Source organism: Seriola dumerili, unplaced genomic scaffold, assembly GCF_002260705.1.
Source record: "Seriola dumerili isolate Sdu_G_001 unplaced genomic scaffold, Sdu_1.0 BDQW01000043.1, whole genome shotgun sequence".
NCBI lineage: Eukaryota > Metazoa > Chordata > Actinopteri > Carangiformes > Carangidae > Seriola > Seriola dumerili.
Genome location: NW_019174298.1, coordinates 2,805,291 through 2,830,974, shown reverse-complemented (window position 1 = coordinate 2,830,974; position 25,684 = coordinate 2,805,291). Strand labels below are relative to the sequence as shown.

Here is a 25,684-nt window from a genome sequence, read left to right as displayed (position 1 = left end):
CTTGAAGTACATACAAAACAAAACAACACTTACAGAGCATGGCGAACATAATCCTTGTTCTGTAAGCATTTTCATACTAAATCTCCTATTAGTATTCCAACGCCAGTCTGTTGTGTCCAGCATCTCCTTTGCCTCCATTGTTGTAATTAATATACGTTCTTCAAAGCAAAGCCATATATCTTCAAAGGACAATATATGGAAATGTGATTTGTAATACCATTCTGCATCTAAATGCAAATCGTAAACACTAAATATACAGCAGGAGTTCATGTGCACATGCATGTGTGGGTCTTTTTCATTCTCTAAACAGGTACAGCAGGCAATCAAACACCTGTAGCTTCTGTAGTCTTATCATGTGAATCATAGAGCAAGTTATTTTTAAGTTTGCATTAGAAATCTCTTTCATGCTTGTTAAGTAAACATCAATAAAGCAATGCCAAACCATTGCTTCTTGTTTGAGAGGGAATGAAAGATGATTTCAGGTTTCAAGAAGATCAAACTTCTGCAGAAGTTACTTAAAAGAGAGGCAAACCCATACTGTGAGCTCTGGCATGTGCACACAGACAAAAGCAGAAAAGCCCCCCCCCCCATATGTCTTCAATCACCATTTGTCAGGACAAAGTTAGGAAATGCTATGAAATCCAGTGCAGAGAATGCAAAGCCATGTTTGTTTGTGCATGAGAAAATTGGAGAGAAGAAGAGAGACGTTCCTCAGCTGAGTAATTGTACTTGTTGCCCTTGTGTCATCTCTCGTTGTTTCAGTGCCATTTAATATGAAAGGTATTTGCTAAGCCTGAATGCTCCCAGACAAGCAGTGATGATATACATTGTGTTTGCCAAAGCAAATGGGGGTCTGTACACCGTGGCTGATTCCAGCGCAGGCAATGCTTTGACATCACTGTCTAATTTCCAGCTCTATTTGATTTTAAAAATGATGATGTTACAGTGAAAATACATGCGAGCAGTTCATGCTTAACCAAAGTAAATGAGAAATTATTCAAATACAGATCCCCACTGTGTGGTTCACTCACTAGAAAGTGAATCCAAACCATAAAATTAAACTTATAAATCTTTCTCTTTCCATCACATCTTACACTCTGGCAGAAATGCAAAATCTATGTGTATATATATATATATATATATGTGTGTGTGTGTGTGTCTGCATGTGTGTGTGTGTAATACATAAATATAAAACATAAACATAGCAGGGAGGAAATCTGATTAATTTATAAGAAATCCCACACCAAGTGCAGCTCTATCAGCTTGTCCAGCTGTGATTCAGTGCAGATCTGACTGTGTTCGTTATAGTGTACTGATGCAATCACAATTCCCTCTCCTGGTTGATGGCTATGTCATATCCAACAGTGCACCTTAACTGTTTTAAAGCCACATCACCATGACTGATGGCTGGCAGTGCTCTGACCCACACACCCCTAGTGGTGGCTGCATTTTCTTTTTCTTTTTTTTTCTTTTTTTCCTTAACAAAGCACCCTGTCTCTGCAAGATGGATTTGAAATCACACAGCACCTCCTACTGTTTGAAAAACAACATCTCGCTCTGTCAGTGGACCAGACCGACCACGGCAAGTTATTCAGTCAAGCTTCTGTACGGGTAAGTGCTTGATTCATAGGGTGTCCTTATGCAGAAACTCGTCCTTGCATGGCTGACAGATTAAACAACAACATATTATTCCGCCATTGCTTGTTTCCATTTTATGGTTCCCTGTCAAAAGATTCAAGACATGCTCCAATGTGCCTTTCCTCATGCTTATGTGTGAATATATCCTCTGTAAGTATCAACTTCTTTGCCCACCCCTGATCTGACTTACTTTATGTAGCCTCTTTCTTCTGTTTTGATTCTCAGCCAAGAGAACATGTCACCATCAGACAGACAAAGCAACAGAATGTAACAGCTCAGAGAGACGGTAATAAAAACATAAACTTGTAATGAATAAAGGTCTATTATTTAGAAGTATAAATACAACTTCACATCCATCCGCTTCTCACTTCCGTCTTTTGCATGAATGAGAAACAACTGAGATCATTTGTGAAATAGATGGAGATGTCATGCTCAAATTACCCAGACGTTCCCTCCTTCACATAGGAGCAGGGGGAGCTGTCTAGATAACTTGCTTCAGTATCTGTAAATTAATGAGCCATTTTGTCAAGTGAAAATTCATAATAGGAGCTTCTCGCTTGGTGGGAAACAGACAAGTGTGTCCCTCACATGTTGTTTGTTTCACATTTCTCACAGGTTAAAAGTGTCAGCCACTTGCTAAAGATATCTGGACTTTATAATTTTCCTGACACATTATTTGTAGGAGCCTATTATCATCAGTGATATTACAATCCAGAACCTGCGCAGGCTCGGGGGGTATTGAAAACAGGCCGATGAATGGATGAATAACATTACAATACATACTGTAGATCTATGGATACTCCCTGCTTTTTTTCCAGAAAAGCTGATTGAAAAAAACGCAACATCAGGATTTACACACTAGATGGCGCTGCATGAGAGAAAGTTACTGATCTCACACACTTAAAAACTTCTAAAGGAAATGCCAAGCGCTACAGTTTTAGCCTATATTTGCACCACCAAGTTTGATAAATCCAATGAAATATGATTTGTATCCTTTAAAATTTGGCTCAAGATTTCTATCAGACATATGAGTCCTACAGTAAACCCTGTGCTCATTTGTCAAAGGCAATTCGATTTACACTTGACTGGAGTTTATAGGCGTAAATTAAGTGCTAATTAAAAGCAGCCATCATGTACAAAATATAATTTGGCATACAGGCGAGATTTGGCCGGAAGTTCTCCTAGGCACTCTAAATTTCACAACCAAAACACTCGCCATAATTGAGACACGGCAAATCCGAACATTGAACTGATTGATTCAGCAGATGCCCAATTTCACACCGCGCAGGGGCTCGGTGATCCTGAATGTGTCGATCTGCGGTGCGGCGCACAGGGAGAAGCGCGCCGCGCTCCCAGCAGAGGTCCTGTGGGGACAGGAAGGAATCACACCACACCGGCCGAGGCGGGGATACAAACATACTGGAGGCTTGAAGCAGGCAGCTGAGCCACAGCATTTTTTTTTTTTTTTTTTTTACCCAGAGAGCACTCGGCTCTCTCCCACGAGCTACCTCGGTTAATGGTGATCTGGGTGAGCGGGGTGGTCGGCTGCATCTCTCTCTCTCTCTCTCTCTCTCTCTGTCTCTCCCCTCCTCAGCGCACAGGCGCCCTACGCTCCGGTCTGCTGACACACCGGGAGGACAGTCCGCACTACGCGTCCGTGTCATTGGACTCTATGGATACAAAGCCCGGTCAACACAGATACATGGGGAGACTTTAGTGGGAACTGCAGCCTGCGACCTTTTACATGAAAACTGGTAAGTGACTTACATTATTTTTGGACAGCCTGTTCCCAAGTCTCCAACTTGAAAACAGCTCTTATCCAGTGGGTGACATTCTTGACCGCTATCGACTGTCAAATGTAGTGTCTTATCAATGGAATTACACCGAACAGAGAAACATTCATTTTCAATTTCACCTTCAAACTCTTTTTAATGGGTAAGCACCGATTTAAAGGCAGAATCAGGCCTTTTAACTACATTCTTACTGCCTTTCTGAATCACTACAGTCTGTTATGTTTTGACTTGGACGCACTTAATGAAGACATTAACTGACTGGGTTGTTAAATCCACCATATGGCAGAAAGTCGCCAGATGAGCAGGCGACACGGTGAGACCGAGGAGACAATTGGTCTCTTGTGTGTGGACGGTTTTATGATAATGAAAGTGCACCCCGTTGGCCGGGCCAGCCCTGTACACAAAGATCATTCTCAACAAAATAGTGTGGGCGCCTGCTCGGTGCTGAGGCAGCGAGTGTGTGTGACAGCACCTATTATTCACCAAGATGCCTAATTGCATTAGTCTTTACACTGGATAGAAAAATGTCTTGATGAGCTGACCCACATGAAACCTAAAACTCAGGGCAGATGTCGTTTGGCTGCACGTGTTTTCTGAAATTGACCATTACATTTAAGAATTTGTAGCCTAAGTCACATTTGACAAAGTGTAAGTTAGTAAGTAGCAGTTACGTTTGCTCATAAGGTTTCCACATATTACCAGAGTGTTTGTTTGCTTATTTACAGTCAATACTAGCAATTTTTAAGGCTTATTTTCATTTAGCACAGAGAACACAGATAGGCTTGTCATTATCTGAATTAACTTTAATTTTGGTTTTCAGTACAAATCAGGCTTGATATTTCTTTCAGATTGTTATAGCTGGAATGAAAATGCGTCCTGTCTCCACATACAGTTTTATCAACACTCACATTGTTTCACATGTTCTGGGCTTAAATTCTGTCATTTTAGCAAAACAGGCCAACAAGAGATTCAAGAGACGGATCATCTTCAGACTCTTCAGTACAATTGAATCAATAAAAAAATAAAACATCTGAGATTAAGAGAGTGGACCAGCTGATTGATTAAGGAAATCATGGTCCTTGCTGCCTGGAGATGCTCATGAATCTTGTATGTCCACCTCCCTGTGTGTATCTGCTCAAACAAAAGATTTTTGTCATTTTGAGAGAAATGGGACACAACTGGTGAATTTCTCATCACTGAGGGTGTAACTCTAAGCTGTTTGTGGGAGAATTCATTTGGATGCAATGCACTGTATAACAATTTTACTGAAGAGGTAGGAGAACACGATTCAGATTTATCTTCACAAGCAGAGATCAATAAGCAATAATTCTCTTCTGTCTGTGTGTGTGTGTGTGTGTGTGTGTGTGTACGGGGGATCTGCTTGAGAGCAAATACACTGTTTATTCTTGAAAAGGGAAAAGAGAAGAGGACATACAATTTGGCTGATTTGAGAGGCACACACGTTTTAGAGGGACTCCCAGGGTAACAGACAGGCCGCCATGTATTGCTGACTCTCTGTCCAAATGCAATTGCTTAATGCACTCTGAGAGTCAGAGATCTAATAAGAAGTGGAAGAGCATCTTCAATAATGAAACCCCACCTGCATCTGTGCTGCAGAGTGAGGGCTGGGGCCGAGAGGCTCCATAAATAACAGAAGCCAGACCTGACACGTGCTGCTCCAACGTCTGTGAACTGCCAATAATCCCCCCTCATCTACTAAGATGCTGTTCTTGCAGACTGAAGGGGGGGGGGGGCAGGCACAATGCTTGGTTTTAGTTTGCAGTCATCAAGTAAATGCAACCCAGTACAGCTGCTTTACTCTATTAAACAGTTCTGCAGAGAGAGATCGTGGATATTCATTCACCTTTTTACTGATGAGGAGAATAAAAGCAGAGCTTCCTGGGATAATTTATTCATTAACAACACAGGATAGCACACTTCTTTACACTGGCAAAACATCTTGAAATGTATGCAGATTCCTATTTTATTCTCTTGATTTAAAAAAAAAAATTCATGACAACATCAAATTTGTCTTGAATAGTTTTTGTTCTGAATTGTAATAACGCTTCTGAACTCAACACTTTACGAGGCAAATCACCTTCACTCAGGCTTTCATTTAAATGTTGTTGTCACAGGAGCGTTGTTGTGAAACAAATTAATTTCCTCTCCAATATTTGAGATAGATCCCCTGCAGCAATTAACCTGCATTTGAGCAATTAACCTGTGCTTGTCACTATCTAATAACTACAGCCTCTTGAGGCTCGACTCCCATATACCTTCTCCAGCTTCGTCAATTGAAATAGATTTTTGCTGCGTGTTCTTTATCCTTATGTTTTACCATCGAGTGTGTTGTATGAGAAAGGCATGAAACAAAAATCACATGAATGCTTAATGATTTGTCATCTGGCAAATTAAACAGTGTAGATTTCTTTGTTTTGGCCCTTCTTGTTCTGCTATGAAGAGAGCCTTTCTCATGAAACAGAGTGTGACCCTCCCTGCTGCTCTTAAGACTGACCCAGCGGTTGACAGAGCCGCGGGCTGTCCCTGCTATGAAAAGATAGCACTGTGTTGAACTCCGAAGATCGACCCAGAAGGCCTCATGACTCTCCTGTTGTGTCTCGCAAAAGGGTCTCATGAGCGTGATTTATTTAGAAGTTACCCTGAAAGAGCAGCTTTCATGCTGTGTCTATACTGTACAGAGAGTGACTCGAGAAATAAGGATAGGTGTATGCTAAGTACGCCACTCCAGTGAGTAAGTGCTGTATATCAAGCGAATAAGCTACAAGACTGCCTTCGTGACGGTAATCCGCTTTGCTCTACAGTACACTAAATGGAGGTTTTTCCTTCAATTGGCCATCTGCATCAGTGTGTGTGTGTGTGTGTGTGTGTGTGTGCGTGTGTGTGTGTGTGAGGCATAGTGTTTTTTGTGTTGCGACCAAGGAGGAGAGAAGCTTTTTATCCCCACCACCACCCCCACCGCCCTGCTTCAGCTGCCGAGTGCCTGAAATATTTAACAGGGACTGCACTATTTTTGGGTTTGTGCTCAGTTTGTTGTGGGGCTTATGTAATATGTAGTTTCAGCTCAACGTGCATGGTACTGCTGTATACCAAATAACACACCATCGGCTTGGTTAACTTGAGCATAGTGATGCTGCAAGCAGTGCGATTTTGCAGCCATATTGTTCGGCACTATAAAGGATACTGTACCGTAAATCAGAGCCAGGACTGGTGAATTTAATTGCCATTTTTAACACAGTTTCTTGAACCATCAAGGAAGCAGGGCCGATCCACATCTTCTCAGGTTACTTGTTTCTCCGAGATATTGATCAACTCTTCTCTCTTCCCTCCGACTGCCCCCATCTGTCCCTCTTTCTCTCTCAATTTGTCTCCCATCTCCCTGTACCGGTCCTCCTCTCTCTCCTCTCCTCTCTCCTCTGAGGTGTCAGATTCTCTGACTCATGCCCTGGTGTGGAGGATGGGAGGAAAGCAGGGATGAAAGAGAAGAGAGGAAAGTCATTTTGCAGATAGAGGGAGTGACCTTCATCCAGTAAGAGGGATGGGATAAAAGCTGGAGTTAATACCCTGCCAAAGTGTATTCTCCACCATGCCAAAAAAACCATTCAGAATGATATATGGTCCCTAATAGAAGCTCTCTAATAATAAGAAGCATGCCACTGTAAGTCAAGGCAACGTAAATGACCAGAAAATTCCACTGTTGAATCGTCAAACTGCATAATAGAATGAAAACAACACTGCAGCATGTGACATCCAAAGTCAGTTATAGATTCTCTTAAATTTTCTGTATGAGATCTCTAATATGAAAAAAAAAAGATTAGCTTGCAACTGAGACAGAGCTGCAACGATTAGTCGATCTGCAGAAAATGAGTGGCAACTGCTTCAGACACTCTTCCAGAAAAAAAAAAAAAGATACCTGATATCTCTTTGGTTTTAGCTTCTTAAATATGATGATTTGCTGCTTCTCTGCGTCATATATAACCCTAATTTGAATATCTTTGTTTTTTGGACCAATTGTGGGATAAAACCGTGATTTGAAGACTCAATTGGCATTTTCTGACATTTTATAGAAAAACAAGTAATCTGTTAACTGAGAATATAATCAGCAGATTAATTGATGAAAATTATCATTAGCTGCAGCCCTAAACCGAGATAAGCAAAGCTAAATGCCAAATGTGTAGTGTACGGGCTTGGGCCACACTGTCCCCATGCTAACCAAAGCCAGCGTAAATAGAGGGCTCAGACGGTGTCACTGTGTGTCTGGAACCAGCAGCGACTTGGGAGATAACAACTGACAGCACAGAAACACAGCCCTGTAAGGTTCATTATCTGTATGTTTGTGTTGTTTTATCCCTGCCGGCGATAATGAGGAGGAAGGAAGGAGCTAATGCGTAGATGAGATCTTTTGTGAAAACAAGTGCATCAACACCTGATCAAAGTACGTTTCTCATAGGCCGACCATGTTCTTTTAAAAGGTATTCTCTTATTAATAACCGTCAAGCCTGATCTAACTGAACGCTGCTCCAGCCCGACAGTCAGACAGAAACCGATGGCTTAGGATGGACTGCCACAATAGAGTGTCAATTACGCTGCTGTTCATTAGCTATTGGATTCACTCGTAATTATGCAGACTCTGCCACAGAAGGTGATCTTTGTCTAAGCCACGCAGACAGACTGACATGATTGTAAGTTGCCGTGACAGAATGAAGCACTGAAAGTATTGATTCGTGCCACTTTGAGATATGAAAGAATTTGCAGAAGCTCTTGTTTTCTGACGTCAATAATTTGTCTGTGTTGTAACTCCTGAGCTGTCATCACACTGATAAAAGTGGAATGACAGTTGGTATAATGTTGAGATATAATCTGCTTTTTTGTGTAGATAAGAGTCTGACAATGAGGGAGATATTATAATATTTTGTTATAAATAAAAACCTAATTTTATAACCAACTCGACAGTGCTCCAAATTCTTCACGTCTGCCAGAAAACCCACACACTTTTTGAAGATGCCTAGAAATCCCTACTTCAGTAATTTTCTCTCAGCTCTTTGAAACTTTGGAAATTAAAAACTTTCATTGCAACTTTTCAGCTGATTTGTGTAATTTGCAGGAAAATCTTGTAGTTTTATTCACTCTTTCAAGCGGATTATGAATTAAAAACACGCTGCCTGAGGGTAATCTTATCAGCCCACATTTAGGTGCGGTGGCTGCAGTGAATGCGGCTGTTGGCCCTTCTCTCTGCGGGGAAGTCGAGCTGGCTCCAGGAGCAGCAAGCAGCCCAGGGGTCTGATAACCTTCTCAGGGGCCTGTGGTTGACAGTCGGCTCGCGCCGCAGGCTGACACAGTTATGCTTTAACACCAGATGAAGCTGGGGGCTGATAGGAGAGGACAGTCCCCTCTGCGCCGAGGGCTGACCCCTCCCATTATATGTGACATAGCTGAGACAGACATGCTGAGAGATGAAACACTGCTCTTTAATTTCAAGCCTCTCCTGTTTCACAGCTAAATCCCTCTCCCGCTGTCTCTTTTCTTTTCTCTCTCATCTCAGTGGAGAGATTGTGGTAGTGCAATCATGGTGAAGAAACCTTTTCATACTCAAATCAAGAGCTCTTAAGTCTTTAAGGTGTGAGCTTTTGCTCTCAGTATATAATACAGCTACAGGATATATGAATATTTAACAAAAAGCCTTGAAATATATTTTCTCAACCAGCCTCTTATGATTAGTGATGGGGTCTATCACATACACACAATTTTCTCCCAAAGACAGATACGTTTTTGTTTTTTCTGCTCTTGGTGGTGGATCAAAGTTGTTGAGATATTCAGTGAACTTGAACCAATCAGAAGGTGTTAATAGGATCGAATGAAAATCTGATGACGGTTGTTTGCTTAAGTTGCCAGCACTATCCCGCACAATGCTGAGGATGCAGGTTAGTTGAGTTTGAGAGTATTAAACACTTAGGATTATAAACTTTAACTTTGTTGTGAGTCATAAACATTTAATGTAATTGAAAAAAAACTTAGGACCAAGTTTTCAGGGGCTTTCAAACTGTGTTTTTTACTTTAGCTACAGCTAAAGTGATGGACCATAATACAGAATTTCTGAACGTCTGAGAGGAGGTTTAAAGTACGTTTCATTTGTGCTTGTCCTGGGTGGTGGAATGAGTTACCGTACTCGATTTGGGCAGCTGAATCCCTTTCTATCTTTCTGTCAAGAGTACTCACCTAAAATTCCCTTTTTCTCTCTCTCTTGATCCTACTCTTGCTCTCTCTTTGTCACTCGCTCGGCATTTATATGTTACTTCATGCACCTGCAAGCCTTGTGACACTCGTGTCAGGTGGGACGTGGGACTAAATAGTATAGAGGCACTTTTTTCTCTTTGAGCTATTTGGACGTCACTTTGGACAAAGGGGTCTTCCAAATGAATGAATGTCATTGTAAAAGTACAAGCGTTTTATGTTGCATATACATTGTTGCATATTCTCTCAGCTGTGTTAACATCGCTCTGCGGTACAGCTCATGAAGCAATATTACTGATGAATCCCACCATCACTTGTGGCTGTGATGTGGTTAAAGCTAATCCAAACACGCAGCCCCTTTTTGAATATTTCATTCACACGGAATCGAGTTCATTTAATCAAAAGGCCTCTGCATAAAGAAATAATTCTGCTGAAGTTCAAGTATTCAGAGTCGTGTTAATATGCAGTCATTAGCTGTGTTAGTTCAACATCTTCCACTATTTAGAGCTCCTACGCACTGTCTCGTGTACAGGATGTAGTACACCATGCTTACATTTGCTTCTGTGTGTACCCTTGCGTGTCCTTGTGTGGATGTGTGCACACACGTTTATTCCCCTAGGTCTCATTTAAGTCGAGAAGAGACTGACCACGAGTAGAGAGGAGCCTAGAGGACTCTGTCTCATTCCCCTCTTGTACCCGAAGTAATTTTTTTCTTTATCCTCATCATCTCAGCCACTAACGCTCTCATTGTGTCATCCATGTAGTCCGACAAGGCAGTTGTTTGAGTTTGCTCGTGACAGATAGCTGCAGAAAGTCAAGATCAAAGGCTGTCCGCTCTTGTGTTTCCACAGGACACTTTTCGGTGTGTGTGAATTGTTGCCTCCTTTCATCCCAGCAGCTGCGTGTGGATTTGTGTGTGTATGCGCTTTGTTTTGGTGCACACAGACCTGGGAATGTGGCTGCCTGTATGTGCGTCAGGAGGGTTGTCCGAGCATGTGTGTGAATGGTCTCTCACCTCTTACCCTCGCTGTGCGCGTGTACACACGTTGACACCCTCTCACTTATTCTCTATACGTGCCCACCCGGGGAACACCCTATCCTCTCTGCCTCAGTTTGCTCATCAAGCAGACACTTAATACCCCCGACCCCCTGTATGTACTGTATGCAGAGGGGAACCCTGTTTCAGTCTTTCACCATGGAGACCAGGCATGTCCTCATTCCTTCTTCATTTCCTGTAAGCTGGCCCAGAGCCGTCTGTTTACCGGTTCTGTGAGGGACATGGTTGTCTCAGAACAGGTGTCCAGTCCTCTACACAAGCAGGTTGTACAACATCCTTTTCATCTTGACAGTCTCTCTGGAGTGGATGCTCCTGGAAACATGGCAAAGAAAAAAAAAATGTTGCTGGCGGCTGTTGAGGGATGTACGCTGGTTGCTTTTATCCAGGACATCTTTGATGTATGCTTCATGGATGTTAGTGAAAAATACACCTCTGGATTCTTGATATTTCAGGTTTATTTCATCTTATTTTATAATTTTCTTCCATAATTTTTTTCATTTGTTCATTTGTACCTGTTAAATTGTTTATGTTATCACATGTTATATAGGTTATAAGCTACCAGTGAAGTTTTGAACAGTGCTAAACATGTTTACATTAGGTATTCTTTCCTTGAGTGTTAGAATACCAGTACATATATTTTTATTACAGGTGATAATGCCGTAGTTTGCATGTGTACAAAAGTTACTGAAAAGCAGTAACCCTTTACTTTTATACACTATATGAGCATTTTAGGGCTGCAACGAACAATTACTTTCGCTATCGATTAATCTGCAGATTATTTTCTCGGTTAATCAGTTAGTCTGTGACTTGTTACAAAAATGTGAAAGTGTGCCATTCACACATTCTTAGATCACAGCGGTCCCTTCAGTATGCTTGCCTTGTTTGATCAACAACCCAAAATATTTTAAATTTACTGTCATATAGGACAACAAAAACACAAAACCTCATATTTGATAAGATAGAACCAGAGAATATTTGACTTTTTTGCTTTAGAAATAAATCACTGAAACAATAATGAAATTGTTTGCTGATCATTTTTTGTCAATTACCTACCTAATTATGGCAGCTCTAAATCATTTAATAATTGAGAGGTCTGCAGCCTCGGACAAAGCTAGTTAACAGTGTGTAATGTGAAATACAGATAAAACATCAAGTGTGTAATGGGCTGGTCTGGGATGTAACTTTCTGTTTGGCCTTTATGGTGTGATTAGAATTTAAATATAAACCCTCATTCACTGTTTTCCCTGTCTTCTGACTTGAGTGAGTACTCTTGTTTAATTCACAAGAACGTTGGATTTAATTAAATTGAACACAAGTCAAGATCATCTACTTATTATCCGAATATGATAAGAAAATATGCCACTACATTACCCATGAAGTTGATTGATGAAACCAGGTAACAAATAAAAAAAAAAAAAGGCATATTTAGAAGAAAACCTAAGATTGGAAGACTACAACCATGCTCGTGACTCTACAAAGCTTTACACAGGCACAGTGGTGTTGGCACTACATGCTATGCACTACATGCTAACAGGCCTACAATGCCAATGCTGATGTTAAGCATGCGGTTAACGTTAACCATCTTTACCACATTAGTTTTGCACGTTAGCATGCTAACATGTGCTAATTAGCATTAAACACAAAGTACAGGTAGGACTGATGGGAATGATTAGTTGTGCATGGATTTTGTTATAAACCAAATTATAATTTTAATGTGACGATGTCACTAAATGCAAAGTCTGAAGGTCACTGAAGTCTGAGATGTTTCAGTGAAAGACATAAATGTCAACCTGGTGGTGGTGCTTGAGGAAAAGTCAGGGATATTGGAGATATCTGAGTGTGGACTAAAGTGGTGGATGGATAGATGCAATGACATTGACATCCTACAGCCAGCATGGCTATAAACAAAGGCAAAATGTAAAATGATCTCACAAACTGTAAACTATAACTTTAAACATCCATCACAGTTTACAGAACAACTTTGTAGTTCAGTTTTGACCTTCCACACTTCCTGTGCAATGATTGATCATAACCAACATTTCAGGTGAGCTAACATTCAGCACTATATCCAAACAAAGGGGTTTACATAGTCTGGCCAAAGTGCTGGTTGTTTACAACCTGAATGATTGTTGTTTTTTTTGCCAAATCAGACAGGTCACCATGTTCTTTTGTTGAGTACAGTGTAATCAAAACACTGATAAGATGATGGCCAAAAGTACAAAAATCTGACCGAGGTTGTAATAAAGCAAAATAATCCGTTAATTTTTTTAAACCTTAGTTGCCATTTTGAACTGCAGCAGACTGAAGAGAGACGTGGCTTTATGGCAATTTGTTTCTGTGTCAGCCATTTGGTCTCACAAAGTCATGCTTAATCTAGTGTATATAAAGATGAATACAAGCAATGACTCACAACAGGAGCTCCCGCATACTGGATTCCCTGTTCTGAGTTACCAGGTCTAATTCAGAACAGAGGGGCTCTGTTCATCCTGGAACGCTGCTGCTTGGGATTCTGGAAATGAGGAGTTCAGAGGCTCACCGCCCTCACACAAACACAGAGCACATGCCTTGTTATCAACCCACAGAGCAGAAGATAATGATCCCTCCAACCATTAACTCCTAATGCAATAAAGTGCTAACATTTTAGCCATGCCCTTCAGTGCCTAAACATAATGAAGTTAGCCCACGGGTTGCACAAATGCGGTCTGTGATAACACGTGCTGAGGATGCATCGATCAAGCTTAAAGTCATGATTGCTTGGCCTTGTATCTGTAGCTGACAGCAAGTAAAATGTTCCAGTTTTTGTTTATCTCCAGTCAACCCTCTGGTCTTTGTTTGATATTTATGGAAATTGTATGGAGATGAGCTTCTAACTGATAGTTGTGCAAGTCAATCCAATGAGCATGCCTTTCAAAAGAGTAGCAGAAGTTTGATTTGATGCAATCTAATCCAGCAAAATGACACTTTGCTCCACTTACTCCCACATTTTGACAGGCTGGCATGTCAGACCGTGCCACAGCCATGGAGGGAATACAAAACACATACAGGCAGTCAGGCTCTCTGACATCTTAAAGAAGCATGTGTGTGAGCGTTTGAACGTGACTTTGAAAGCATCCAGCGCATAAATAAATCAGCCAAGCAGCGATGGCCTTGTGCACCGAGCAAAAGCAATAAAGCAGCCCACAACAAGTCTCTCAGGAATCGGATCTCATCTAAAATAACACCAATTTATTAAACATGATCTCCTCACACCGCTCACCAAATCTACAAACTGTGCAGATTTATGAAAAAAAACACAGACACATGTCAGGATTGCAGCAGAGGGCTAGCATACAGTGGCACTGTAGGCTGGGTGGAATACATTTGGCAGACAACAAGTGGCCTTGATGAGTCAAAGAGGAGAGAATCATTTGTTACTGTGTTGGTGCTGAATACGAGCGGTTAATATGATTTGGCTGTCTGGTGTGGTTGTTCCACAAATGTCTGAAAATTGTCATTAAAAACAAATATATATCATCATCGTATGGACAAGGGAGCTGGTACGATAAAGTTATCATTTGTTTAGTTAATTAGCAGCTCTAATTGAAAACATATGCCAACATTATATGCCATCCGTGTAGTGGTGGGAGAAGTACTCGGATCTTTTTCTTAAGTATATATGAAATAGAAATACTTACAAGGAAGTAAGGAAGTTTTGCCTTCAAAATTTTACTTAAAGTGAAAGTGCAGTATTAGTATTAGCATTAAAATAAGGTACCAGAATAAATTACATAATTTTATTGGATTATAATTATTGATGAATTAATGTGTACATCACTTTAGTGTTGCAGCTAATTTTATGTAGTTTATATAGTGCCCGGTTTGTTGTATTTGTTGTTGTATTAATAAAGCAAATGTGCAAAGTAACTAAAGCTGTCAAATAAATGTAGTAAAGTAAAAAGTTAAATATTTCCCTCTGAAATAAAGTAAGGTGGACTAATAAAGCAGCGTAAATTTGAAACACCTCAAAACCTCTTGAGTAAATGAACTTAGTTACTTTCTGCCACTGCTAATCCTGCAGCACCTGGCTACACATATCTGCCACTATTTATCTACCTACTTCTCCGGTCCCCACTGACAAATGTAAGGAAATATAAATCAAGAGGAAACATGAATAATTCCGTGAACTAATTGTACACATCATGCTGAGACTGAGACGAGCAGCCAGGTGACGCACACATTAATCATCATACCGTATGTCACATAACTGACACGCACGTAGCCGCTGCCACATTGTTATTCCGGGATCATTACAGATGCTTTTCATTTGCTGTGTGTGTATAAATTCTGCTCTGTCTCTCCAGAACAGTGTTTTTTTTTTTTTTTTTTGTCACAGCCAGACTGGATGGAACAGATAAAACCAGGTCCCCAAAGAAACTCCAAACATTTTCAATTTTATGAAAACTGTTTCGAATTGAATTTGATTAACTTTGCATGAATCTCATGCCACGCTTGTCTGAAAGGAAATTTCCTTTTTTCTTTTTTTTTTTTTCTATCCAATTTCAAAAATCACTCGGCTCCACTGTGAGAGACACTGCCTGTCAGTTAATGAAGACACAGAGACCATGTTAGTCATCGATGGCCACCCACAGTCTGTTAGGACCCCAAACTCTGTAGAGATGTAACACTGCTGACACTGCTGGTGCTTACGGTCAATATCCTGCACATACAATGCTCTTCATTGTGACTTTGTTATGAATCACCATCAATATTGCATTTACTCAAACCAATGAAGCAGCTTCTCGCGTAGGTACTTCATTACAATGTGCTCCCTGAAAGGCCTCTGATGGTATCAATGTGCTTGATTTCAGCTTTAATTTGTCATGTATTCACCTGATTGTCTTTGATCTCTGGGAATTATCATTCAGTCAACAGTGCGGCGAGATACAGTACAAGCATGCCGTTTCTGAGAATTGAACTAGAACACAGCCATTAGTTTTAAATGTGGCACATAATGTGCAGTGAGTGATGGTGAATTAATGTTTCTTGTCAAGGGTTTTTAGTGTGTATGCATGTGTGTATGTGTGTGTGTGTGTGTTTGTGTGTGTGCGTGTGCATCCATGAGCTATGTCGTGAGTGCAAACAATGGTGTTTGAGAACAGGAATGCATATGTTTATGACTTTATTCACACATTTCTTTGGTAAGACATTGTTATATGTTCCAGAGAATATTTTGTTGAAACACTTAACACATCATTAACATCTTAACATCATTTTTCTCTCTCTCTCTCTCTCTCTCTCTCTCTCTCTCTCTCAGAGCAGCACTGAAGGACCTCGGAGAGCCAGAGAACGAGCGCTGGCCTTCGTCTGACAGCGTGACCAGCGAATGAGCCCCGTTCATGCGTCTCCCTGCATGCCACTCCCACAACACTATGAACTGTGAGCAGGACTTTGGAGACGGGGGCTTGGGAGTGACCCTCACACTACGACTGCTCATGCATGGAAAGGTACAACCCCTCTGCTTGCATTGTTTATGAATGAACTGGTGAATAATGAAAAGGTCAGTATTTTAATTTATGTAATTACTTTTATCTCTTTGTATTATAGGAGGTTGGCAGCATCATAGGAAAGGTGAGATGTCCTATTTTATTTCTACTGTACAAAATGCTGCATATTAATCATAAAATCATATCACTTTATCAGATGAGGTCGATATTTTAAACTGCTATACCTCCGTCTAATCTTATGTTAAATCCATAATTATTTTCCATTGTGCTAACATTGTATTGATGCCTTTTATGTGAGTTCATAATCAGCCTTTGTAGAATCATTTTTCCCTCCGTCTTGATTCTGCTTTGAAATTGGCGCAGAACACAAAGGCCCCTAACAAACAGTTGTTCTCCTGAATATCCTCATCCTCAATGTAATTGCCTTAAACCAACCCTCTTAAGACCGCGCCACCACCCCCACTCACCACCCATAATGCAACACAGAAATCCATCAAACAAAAACATTAGCACATTGGCTGCAAGCCTCCTGTTGAAACTGAGCTCCAAAGACATATTACTCTTGGCCCCTTGTGGGCACTTTTGGTGTCTGTTAGGAAGGGCCTGGCTGCACTGTGTTGCCTCAGCAGCTCCTGCTATCACGCCTTGTAACACAACACCTACAAAAGACATCAATACAAGGTGGAACAGGGACAAAAAAAATAAATGAGCGCAGAAAGTAAAGAGTGCTGGAAAGAGAGATTTCACAACGGATGCTGCAATGTGTTACGGAAATCAAAATATCGAAGAGGGAATTGAGAATGAAAAGAGAGGTTGAGAAAGAGAGAGATGAGTTTGGCTCATACTGTGCATCTCAACACAGAGGTGCACTTGATCTGCAGTACTTGGGCTAATAACTTGCCACTCCACTCTCCAAGCCCCCCCCCCTTCCCATCTCAAACCTCTCATCTCTTTCCCATCAATAGAAGACGGACACCAGAGTTACAATCGACCACAAATAATACGTTTTCCTACAACATAACATAAATAACAGTGTAGCCCAGGGTATGAGATGATACTGTTTTTGATGCTCTTGTAAGAAAGTGATCGTCAGTGGGTGCATAAAGGTGTGAAACAGAGGTGTGACAGCTTGGATGGACTTTAGCCAAAAGAAAATGTGGGAGAGGGGAAGAAGCAATCAAAAAACCAGCAGAGGATATGCTGCAGTGTGACACAAGCCCGACAAAATGTTCCTGTCCCTGGCAGGAGGTCTTCACACACACTGAATGTACAGCCATTACTGCAGGTGTACTTCCCCTTCAGACACTCAGATGTATTTGATATCTTTTTGAGACAGCGGCACAGAGGACACCACGGCGAATCATTGCAGACAGCTGGGATTTGTTCTGATGAATTCTAATCAGACCTACGTGGTTCGAAATGGCAGGTTTCACTTAGAGGTTGGGGACACTGATGTAATTGTATTTTTCAAACGAAGCACTTTTGATTCTGATTAAATCTATCTTTCATCTGCTCTTTTCCAGAAAGGAGAGACTGTGAAACGAATACGAGAAGAGGTACAGTTTAATAATCTGTGCAATTTGTTTTTTTTTACGTGTTTTTTACTGTCTGTCTTGCAATTTGCTGTTGATATACGAGTTGAGTATTAGGGACTAGCTGTGTGCGTGTGTCAGCCTGTCATACAGCCCAAATAAGCACACTTTATTCCCCATTTCTTCAACTAAGACAGGAACCCAACCCCATTTCTTTTATTTTCTGCCCTTTCTGTCTGTGACAAGTAAAGCAGGTTCATCTCAACAGAAAATGTAATGCAATCTCAGAAGGCCCGACTAAAACTGGTCAGGCCTTCTGGCAGATGTGTGTACTAATAATAAAGCTGTGGGAGTAAGCTAATAATAAAGCCTGTTTGGGAGCTTTGAGTCTGAAAAGAATACAGAACTGGTACATTGTCCGAATTGCCTTTTGGGCAATAACGACACCTTTTCAATTTAAATCCTGTCTCTCCATCATTCACTACCCCTCCTGTAGCTGCTCTCTCTCCAAATCCCTTTCTCTTTCTTTTCCTGCTTAAAACAACTTCCTTTTTCTCAGCCTGCTCCTCCATACCCTCTTTATAAATCTCAAGGGGGCAGCCAAACTAATGCCGCTTGGTTAACTCTTTGTATTAAAAAGTAATTAGGCTGACACTGTGGCGGCACATTTGATTCTTTCACTAGGCTGCTAAGGTTTTATGTTGTACTTTATGAGGCAGAAGAATAAACAGGGGAATAGTGAGGTCATGGGACAATGCAGCCCTGCAGAGCTGCTGGATAAACCACTCACCCACGGTAGTCATCCATCCATTCACCCAGTCAGCCAGCCACTCTTGGCTTTGTTACTTCCCAACTGTGTGAGCCTCATCCTCTCAGTCCGTCCCTGGGGCTTACAGCTACACTGGGAGCATGACTCACTGGAGTGACTGGAGAAAATGGCCCAGAGGTCAGAGTGTTGTCCTGTCTCTGCCCATGTGACTTTAACACAGAGAAATACAAGGACACAAAATGGAAGGAGAGGAGGGCAGGGGCTTGATCGCCCGAGGGCAGCAGCGCGGTACAGTGTGTCTGTAGCCACTGCGTGTCTCTGGAAACCCAACCACAAGAAGAGTAAAGGAGTAGTTTGACATTTGGGGAAATTTGCGTTCTTGCTGAGAGGTAGATGAGAAGATGACTCATGTGTTTATGCCAAATATGAAGCGGCTGTCAGCTGGATAGCTTAGCTTAGCATAAAGACTAGAAGCAGAAGGAAACAACTAGCCTGGCTCAGTCAAAAGGTCAAAAGGTTAAAAAAAAAATAAAGCAAAAAAAAAAAAAAAAAGGCTATTTCCCAAAACATCTATCTATTCCTTTGAAGTTGACCGTTCAGTGAAATAATGACCTCTGTCCCCACAGAGCAGCGCTCGGGTCAACATCTCAGAGGGATCCTGTCCGGAGAGGATCATCACCATCACCGGCTCCACAGACAGCGTCTTCAGAGCTTTCACCATGATCACATACAAGCTGGAGGAGGTATCTAACTTTAATGCATCATACTCATTGCCATCACACACAAGTCAAATCAGCTCGACGTCATCTCCTATAAACAAGCCAACACTGTCAGACCAGAACTGTTTCTTACAGTGGAAAATAATCAAGATACAATAAGAAATATATCCAAAATATCCTGTTTGTGAGAGTTAGAAAAAGTGCAAGAAGCTATTTTACCCCATTATCACAAAAACAAAATCCTCTCCTGAGCTTCATCTTAACATTACTACTAATGTGCTCTTATTGCTATCGATTATGTCCTAAACTGAAGTGATGGAAGAAAAAAATTGTATCCGTTTCATAGCACTTGACATACTTTCAGTTAAGATTACTCTGCAGATGAAAATTTAGGGTAAGTGATTGTAGCTATTGTTGCAAAACCTTTTTGACTATTGGGAAGTGGAATGGTGTGATGTGTGTTGTACAGTACATTCAGCCATTCCACGTAACTTTCACACATTACTGTGCAACACATGCTGAATCAACTCTGTAAAAGTGCAAATGATACTAATTTGTGCCTGTTAATGAGAAGGATTTGTATGTCTTTTCATGGTCTTCTAATCAGTTTTAGATGACAAAGTTCCTCATGCTATTAATCCCCATGGTGACTGTCCATCAACACACTAATTAATATGGTGGAATGAGAGCCGCCCTCGCTCTGATTTAGCATCACAACAGACGCTGGCAAGGAAACAGGTGCTCCCTGCTCAGGTCGACAGCGTTCAGTAAAACACACATGCTGGCTTGTAGCACACTGCAGTATTAATTAAAGATCTTTCGGACTCACCTCTTTTCAACCCTGTAACTCCTGAGTTTCCATGGCAACATGTTGGCTGACCCACTGCACGCCGCTTCCACCATAGTTGAGTTATTGTATGTCTGACACCTTTAATTAAAAACAAATGGGAATAATCTTTTTTTTTGGCCACTGGATTTGTTTGTGTCTCAATACTTTATGATTACACAGCGGCTCAGGCTCACTTTCATTTGGCAGCTGATCACTCGTGTCTGTGTTTCATGGATCAAGTTTTCCCCAACCACTGTCAGATTTATGTGAATATAGTGATAGTGATATGATAATCAAAAAAAGTGTTCTGATAACACAAGACATGCAAGACAGTATCATACGTGTATTTTGTTCCCAGGTGTCGAGGCACAGCATGCATGAAAGCCTCATAATCTCTCTGTATTGGAGTCCTTATCCCACCAGCAACACAATATGCTTTGGGGATTTAAGCCCAGCAACTCTTTGTGTGAGCAGTGCTTGTGTAACCCGCTGTCTTTATTTCCACCAATTTGCTTTGAGAGTCTCTTTTTTTTTTTGCTGAGATGGAACAGGAAAGTATGGGAACGTTCACAGTTGTTAAGATGTGGCTCATATTTTTAGATCAAATCAAGAAAATGACGCCCAGAGTCTTCTGATTGTACAGACGAGCTGTGTGCTCCTCTTCTAATGAGACGAGACGTCAGAGAGCCTGATCTGCCTCACTAAATATAGACACGGAGCAGAGCGGCACAAGAGCCACATCAGAATATGCCTTTCAAATTTAAAGTTCAGTTATTGGAAACATTATGCAGTTCCCTTCATAAGTAAAATCCCTTGAGGCTGCACATCCACACTGTCACCTCTCAAGTCAAACTCTGCTAATTTTACTGCAAACTGGCCCCAACACAAACCATACAAAAACAAACAAACATTCTGTCACACATTTGTTCTGTGTTGAACTCTGATGGGAAGAGAGACAGCGTGGCGTATTTACATTTCAAAAGGTTCACAGAGACATGCTGTTCATTAATTAAAAGCTCAGTCTCCACCCACAGCAGAGCAGACGGATGTTTGCTACCTGCACTGTAAAACACAGTTCAACACTCTTCAGATCAGTAAGGTCCCTTGTCTAAATACCTGTCTTAACTTACAAATATATACAATACAAGCAGGACAGATAGAGATATCCTCACCCGTTCTTTATTGGGTTTTAATTATCATCAGACATGTTGAAATATATTTTAACTTTTTGTTATTTTATAAGAGACTGATAATCTATTATAAAATAACCTCTTTAAAAGAGTTTGTCTTTTAAGTTTTTCATGCACCCCAGAGTTTTCCTTAGTGACCAATATTCATGACAATTTAAAGGAATAGTTCTACATTTTGAGAAACACTTATTCAAAAATACAGAAAACACAGAACACAACTAAATACAGTCTGGCAGCAGCAGCAGCAGCAGCAGCAGTTAGCCTGGCTCTGTCCCCACTCTCCCCCACAACCTTTGGACAGAGCCAGGCTTCCTGCCCCCCCCGTTTCCAGTCAGTTAAAGCTAAGCTAACTGGCTGTTGGCTGCATGTTGTGGCTGTGTATTGCATATTTAATGAAACGTAACATGAGCGTGGTATTGATCTTCTCATTTAACTCTCAGCAAGAAAGTGAATAAGCACATTTACCCAAAAATGTCAAACTATTCCTATAAATTGAACCTCATTGCATGGCATTTAATTTAAATGACAAGAAAAAGGATTAAACAATTGAAAATATATAAATTCACATTGCATAGATGCAATTCCTGTAACGAATAGGTCTGCATACGAAAAGACATTCTCATACAAACTTGTTCATTCAGTTCGTTTGAAAATATCTTTAGAAAGGAATCTCAAGGTGACCAGGTTCAGGCAGTGGGAAGGACATGTAGACAATGTGCTCTGGCTCAGTTTTATGCAGAGTGCTCAAGCTCAAAGCATAATTTGCTCACCACCGGTATTGTTTCCCCTTTCATGCAGAATTCAGCAGTTCATAAAAATGATTAAACAGCCTTTTCAGACCCCCTCACACTGGACTGGAGAACATACATTGCTGGCCAGCCTCCTGTGGGCATCTCTCCCTGCACACACTCACATATACAGATACAGGAGCGGAGGTTAATTAGGTGCAGATGCTGGATTGCTCTTTGCTCGGTCTGCCTTGCTCCCAAAGAACCACCTGCCATTTCCAATACAGATCCCATTTGTTTTATCCGTTTGTTCGATTCATGTTGATGCAGTAGAAACGGAGCTTGTCTGCACTGTGATTGGTTCAGGACAAACTATGAATGTATTGCCCACTATGGTCTTCATAATTTTGGATTTTCAGGTTATGCTAATAAGCAGTGAAATGTTGACTCGGCTCATCATGACATGGCATAATTGGGCAGGTTTTAATTTTACCCAGTTTTTGCTGTTTGGTTTCCAGTATTCAGATCATTCACTTAAGGGTGTTCAGATCAGTTTGAATGAAATGAGCTTGATTCAAATTCAGCGGCTGTTCAGTCGTTATTGTTGGAGTTAACACCCTCCAGTGACATATCTCTCCCTTTCCACCTTGACCCCTTCTGTCTGATCTTTTCCTCTGGGCCTCTCTCTCTTTCTCTCCTGTCGGCTCTCACCACATTTTTTTTTTCTTCTCTTGTACCTCCCTCCAGGACCTGACTGCGCTGGTGGCCAACGGCACCATAAGCTCCAAGCCACCAGTCACCCTGCGCCTGGTCATTCCTGCCAGCCAGTGTGGCTCTCTCATCGGGAAGGGAGGGGCCAAGATAAAGGAGATCAGAGAGGTGAGCAGCCAGAACGCAAATCTACTCCATCCTCATTTCACAGGCTGGTCGAACACTGAAATATGTAGAGAACAAATCTGCTCCTGGAAATGAGGGGAAAATCTGCAGCTGGAATGGAGAGATATTTCATTTTTGCTGTTTTTTGCCCTGCTGCATAATTGCACTGTGTATTAGATGCTCTTATTTAGAATAACTGCAATTACAGTTCATACATCTCAGTAATAAGGCTGGAAGGGTGGTGATGAAATGTAAAACAATAATAAATCTATTGTATGTACAAATTAATGACATATGAAGAAGCGGAACTCAGCTAAAACTGGACTGAGGCACAGTGGTGCTTTGAGCTAAATGCTAGTAGTATAGTCACACTGATAATCCCAGCATGCTGATTTATAGCGGGTTTAATGGTTACCATGTTCACCAGCTTCATCCCCTCAGATCTGCTTACCAATCACTATTCTTTTTTTACGCTCCTGGTTTAAAATCCAGGTCTGATTGCACCTTTTCTCACTGTTGGCCCTAAACTGTGGAACAGTTTTCCCCCTTCACTGATATGTGAAGTAGTTTTTATTCAGTAGTCACACATAATACAGTAAATATAAACAATATGGACAGCAAAAAAAAAAAAAAATTGGTCTATGCATTAATTAGTGATTGAACAGGCCAAAGCAAAATGCTTGTATGTGCCTGCCTAGCTTCTTATCAATTTAAACTACCCACCAAAAAGGAAATTGTTGACACATGTAACCCTCAGAAATAGCTCTGTAAACCACTTTTGAAAACCAAAAGCAAATGACACAATGCTAATTTATATTAGCATTGTTCATTAATTACAATTTAAGAAAAGGAAATCATTCACTGATATCTTTAAGACTAGTCTCTAGTCTTTTAATAGTCATCATGAAGACACAACAGGAATGTGCTCTAAAATAAACGTAACTGATTTGATTTGACTTAGCTTAGCCTGTTAGCATCCTAAAATGTTTGGTAAACACACAGTAGAGCTGAGGCTGATGGCAATATCTTTAGTCTTGTAGGTATTTGGTCATAAACCAAAAGATTTTCTGAGAATAAGTAAAAATTTGACCTGATGATGGTACTGGATTAAAGATTCAGAGGATGACCACTGACTTCAGTTTCATCTTGAGAATAAAATTTTCATGTCAATCTGTCCAATAGTTGTCAAGACATTTCACTCAAAACCTTGAGCCAATCCATCTAGCAGACAAGTTTGAGCAGAAATTAAAAAATGTTGACTTGTTGGTGGATCATTTAAGTCAATATGATTCATCCATGAATGTTTGTCCAAAAAAACAACCATCAGACTATCACATCATCTTTACAGATATGCTGCAGTGTGGCTTAAAACATAGCAATTCACAAAGCATGCAACATTTTGGATAAAAAACGAGCAAAACTAATAATTGTAGCAGATACCACTTATCTACACATAGGTGTGCGGGAGACTAAAAGTGGATTTAGACCATCAAGGACAGGAAATTAGCGAGACAATGCAGCCCAGATAAATCACTTAGTACAACATATAGTATGACTCAGCAGTGGCAGCTTTGAAAGGGAAAAACTCCTGACTACATTTAGGCCCAGTTGAAACATTAGGATTAAATTTATCAGATCTGCTGCCAGAGACATCTGACTCTGTCACTTTAGCTCTGTACTATTCTACAAATAGTCTCCTCATTTTAGCTTTTACCTTCACCAGTAATAGCATCCAGTTGATTTTATGCAGATAGATGGATTTTCTTGTCTTGTTCTCATCCCAAATTTGTTTCAGTTGCAGATTTGTTTTGTTTGTTTGGTTGCCACAGGACACATGCTCCCTTGCAAAAGCATTTTGGCCTCCAGAAATCCTACTGTCTGATAGAGACTTCACTGAATGTAGATTAAAGCATGAGAAGTTGTACCCCTTGCCTGCGGGCATGCTAAATTAGGGATGTGTCAGCTCAAATTAGGAGAATCGTATCTTCTTATTTTCACTTATCTCCTAACCTGACAGGTCTTGACATTAAAAACGTACTACAGCACACATGGTTTCCTTTAGAATAGGTGGAAAAATATAAGGTCAGCTAAGTCAGCAGGGAGACACAGAAAGAAGCCATGGCAGTGTAATCACAACTTGTCTTATCTCCAGAGTCAAACTAATCTTTTTTTTTTTTTTTTTTTTTTTTTTTAAACCCAATTTTTTTTTTCCCCAAAGTCAAAATAATTTTTTTTTTTTTTTTTTTTTTTTTAAAACCCAATCATTTGCAGAGCACCGGAGCTCAGATACAGGTGGCAGGGGATTTGCTGCCCAACTCTACTGAGCGAGGGGTGACGATATCTGGGAATCAGGACTCAGTAATCCAGTGCGTCAAACTCATCTGCACAGTAATCCTGGAGGTAGGAGGTGTACCATTTCTGTTGTTACTCCACACACTCACACCTAGCTCACATTTTGTCAGAGCTCTGCTGCTTCTGCTACGTGAAGGAAATAATTGCTGTTGACATCCATGTTTTGATTTTACCAGCATGCAGCTATCGTCTATTCCACTGCAGCACATGTTAATGCAATTTTAGTAGGCTGCATTGGTTTTCTTTGTTATGTAACGTTACCTACGGCGGTGTTGCTTAGAAATTGACTAGATTCACAGATGCTGTGGCTTTATCCTCATCCACAACTTAGGAAATGCAAAGAAAGTAGTGCAGTTTCTTTACTATTTGGACCTTTTGTGCTGTAATCTGCCAAAAGAGACATCGGATGGAGTCAAAAGGTGCAGCTCTCAGGTCACAGCTCAGTATTGTTGCAGAGGACACTAAGGGA

At 40.8% G+C, this 25,684-nt stretch overlaps 1 protein-coding gene across 2 annotated transcripts in view; it reads left to right on the top strand.

The window, feature by feature from the left end:
* Nucleotides 1–3,255: 3,255 nt before the first annotated feature.
* LOC111217301 (poly(rC)-binding protein 4-like) overlaps nucleotides 3,256–25,684 on the top strand; it is a 35,550-nt gene continuing 13,121 nt past the window's right edge. The window contains exons 1-7 of one of the 2 annotated variants that reach the window (XM_022739099.1): nucleotides 3,256–3,392; nucleotides 16,036–16,220; nucleotides 16,321–16,344; nucleotides 17,744–17,776; nucleotides 19,148–19,264; nucleotides 22,735–22,866; nucleotides 25,135–25,263. In XM_022739099.1, the coding sequence (XP_022594820.1) occupies nucleotides 16,113–16,220; nucleotides 16,321–16,344; nucleotides 17,744–17,776; nucleotides 19,148–19,264; nucleotides 22,735–22,866; nucleotides 25,135–25,263 (543 nt within the window). In that variant the 5' untranslated portion in view covers nucleotides 3,256–3,392; nucleotides 16,036–16,112. Of the gene's footprint in view, nucleotides 3,393–16,030; nucleotides 16,221–16,320; nucleotides 16,345–17,743; nucleotides 17,777–19,147; nucleotides 19,265–22,734; nucleotides 22,867–25,134; nucleotides 25,264–25,684 lie in introns of both variants that reach the window. The other variant, XM_022739098.1, reaches the window with a different exon arrangement.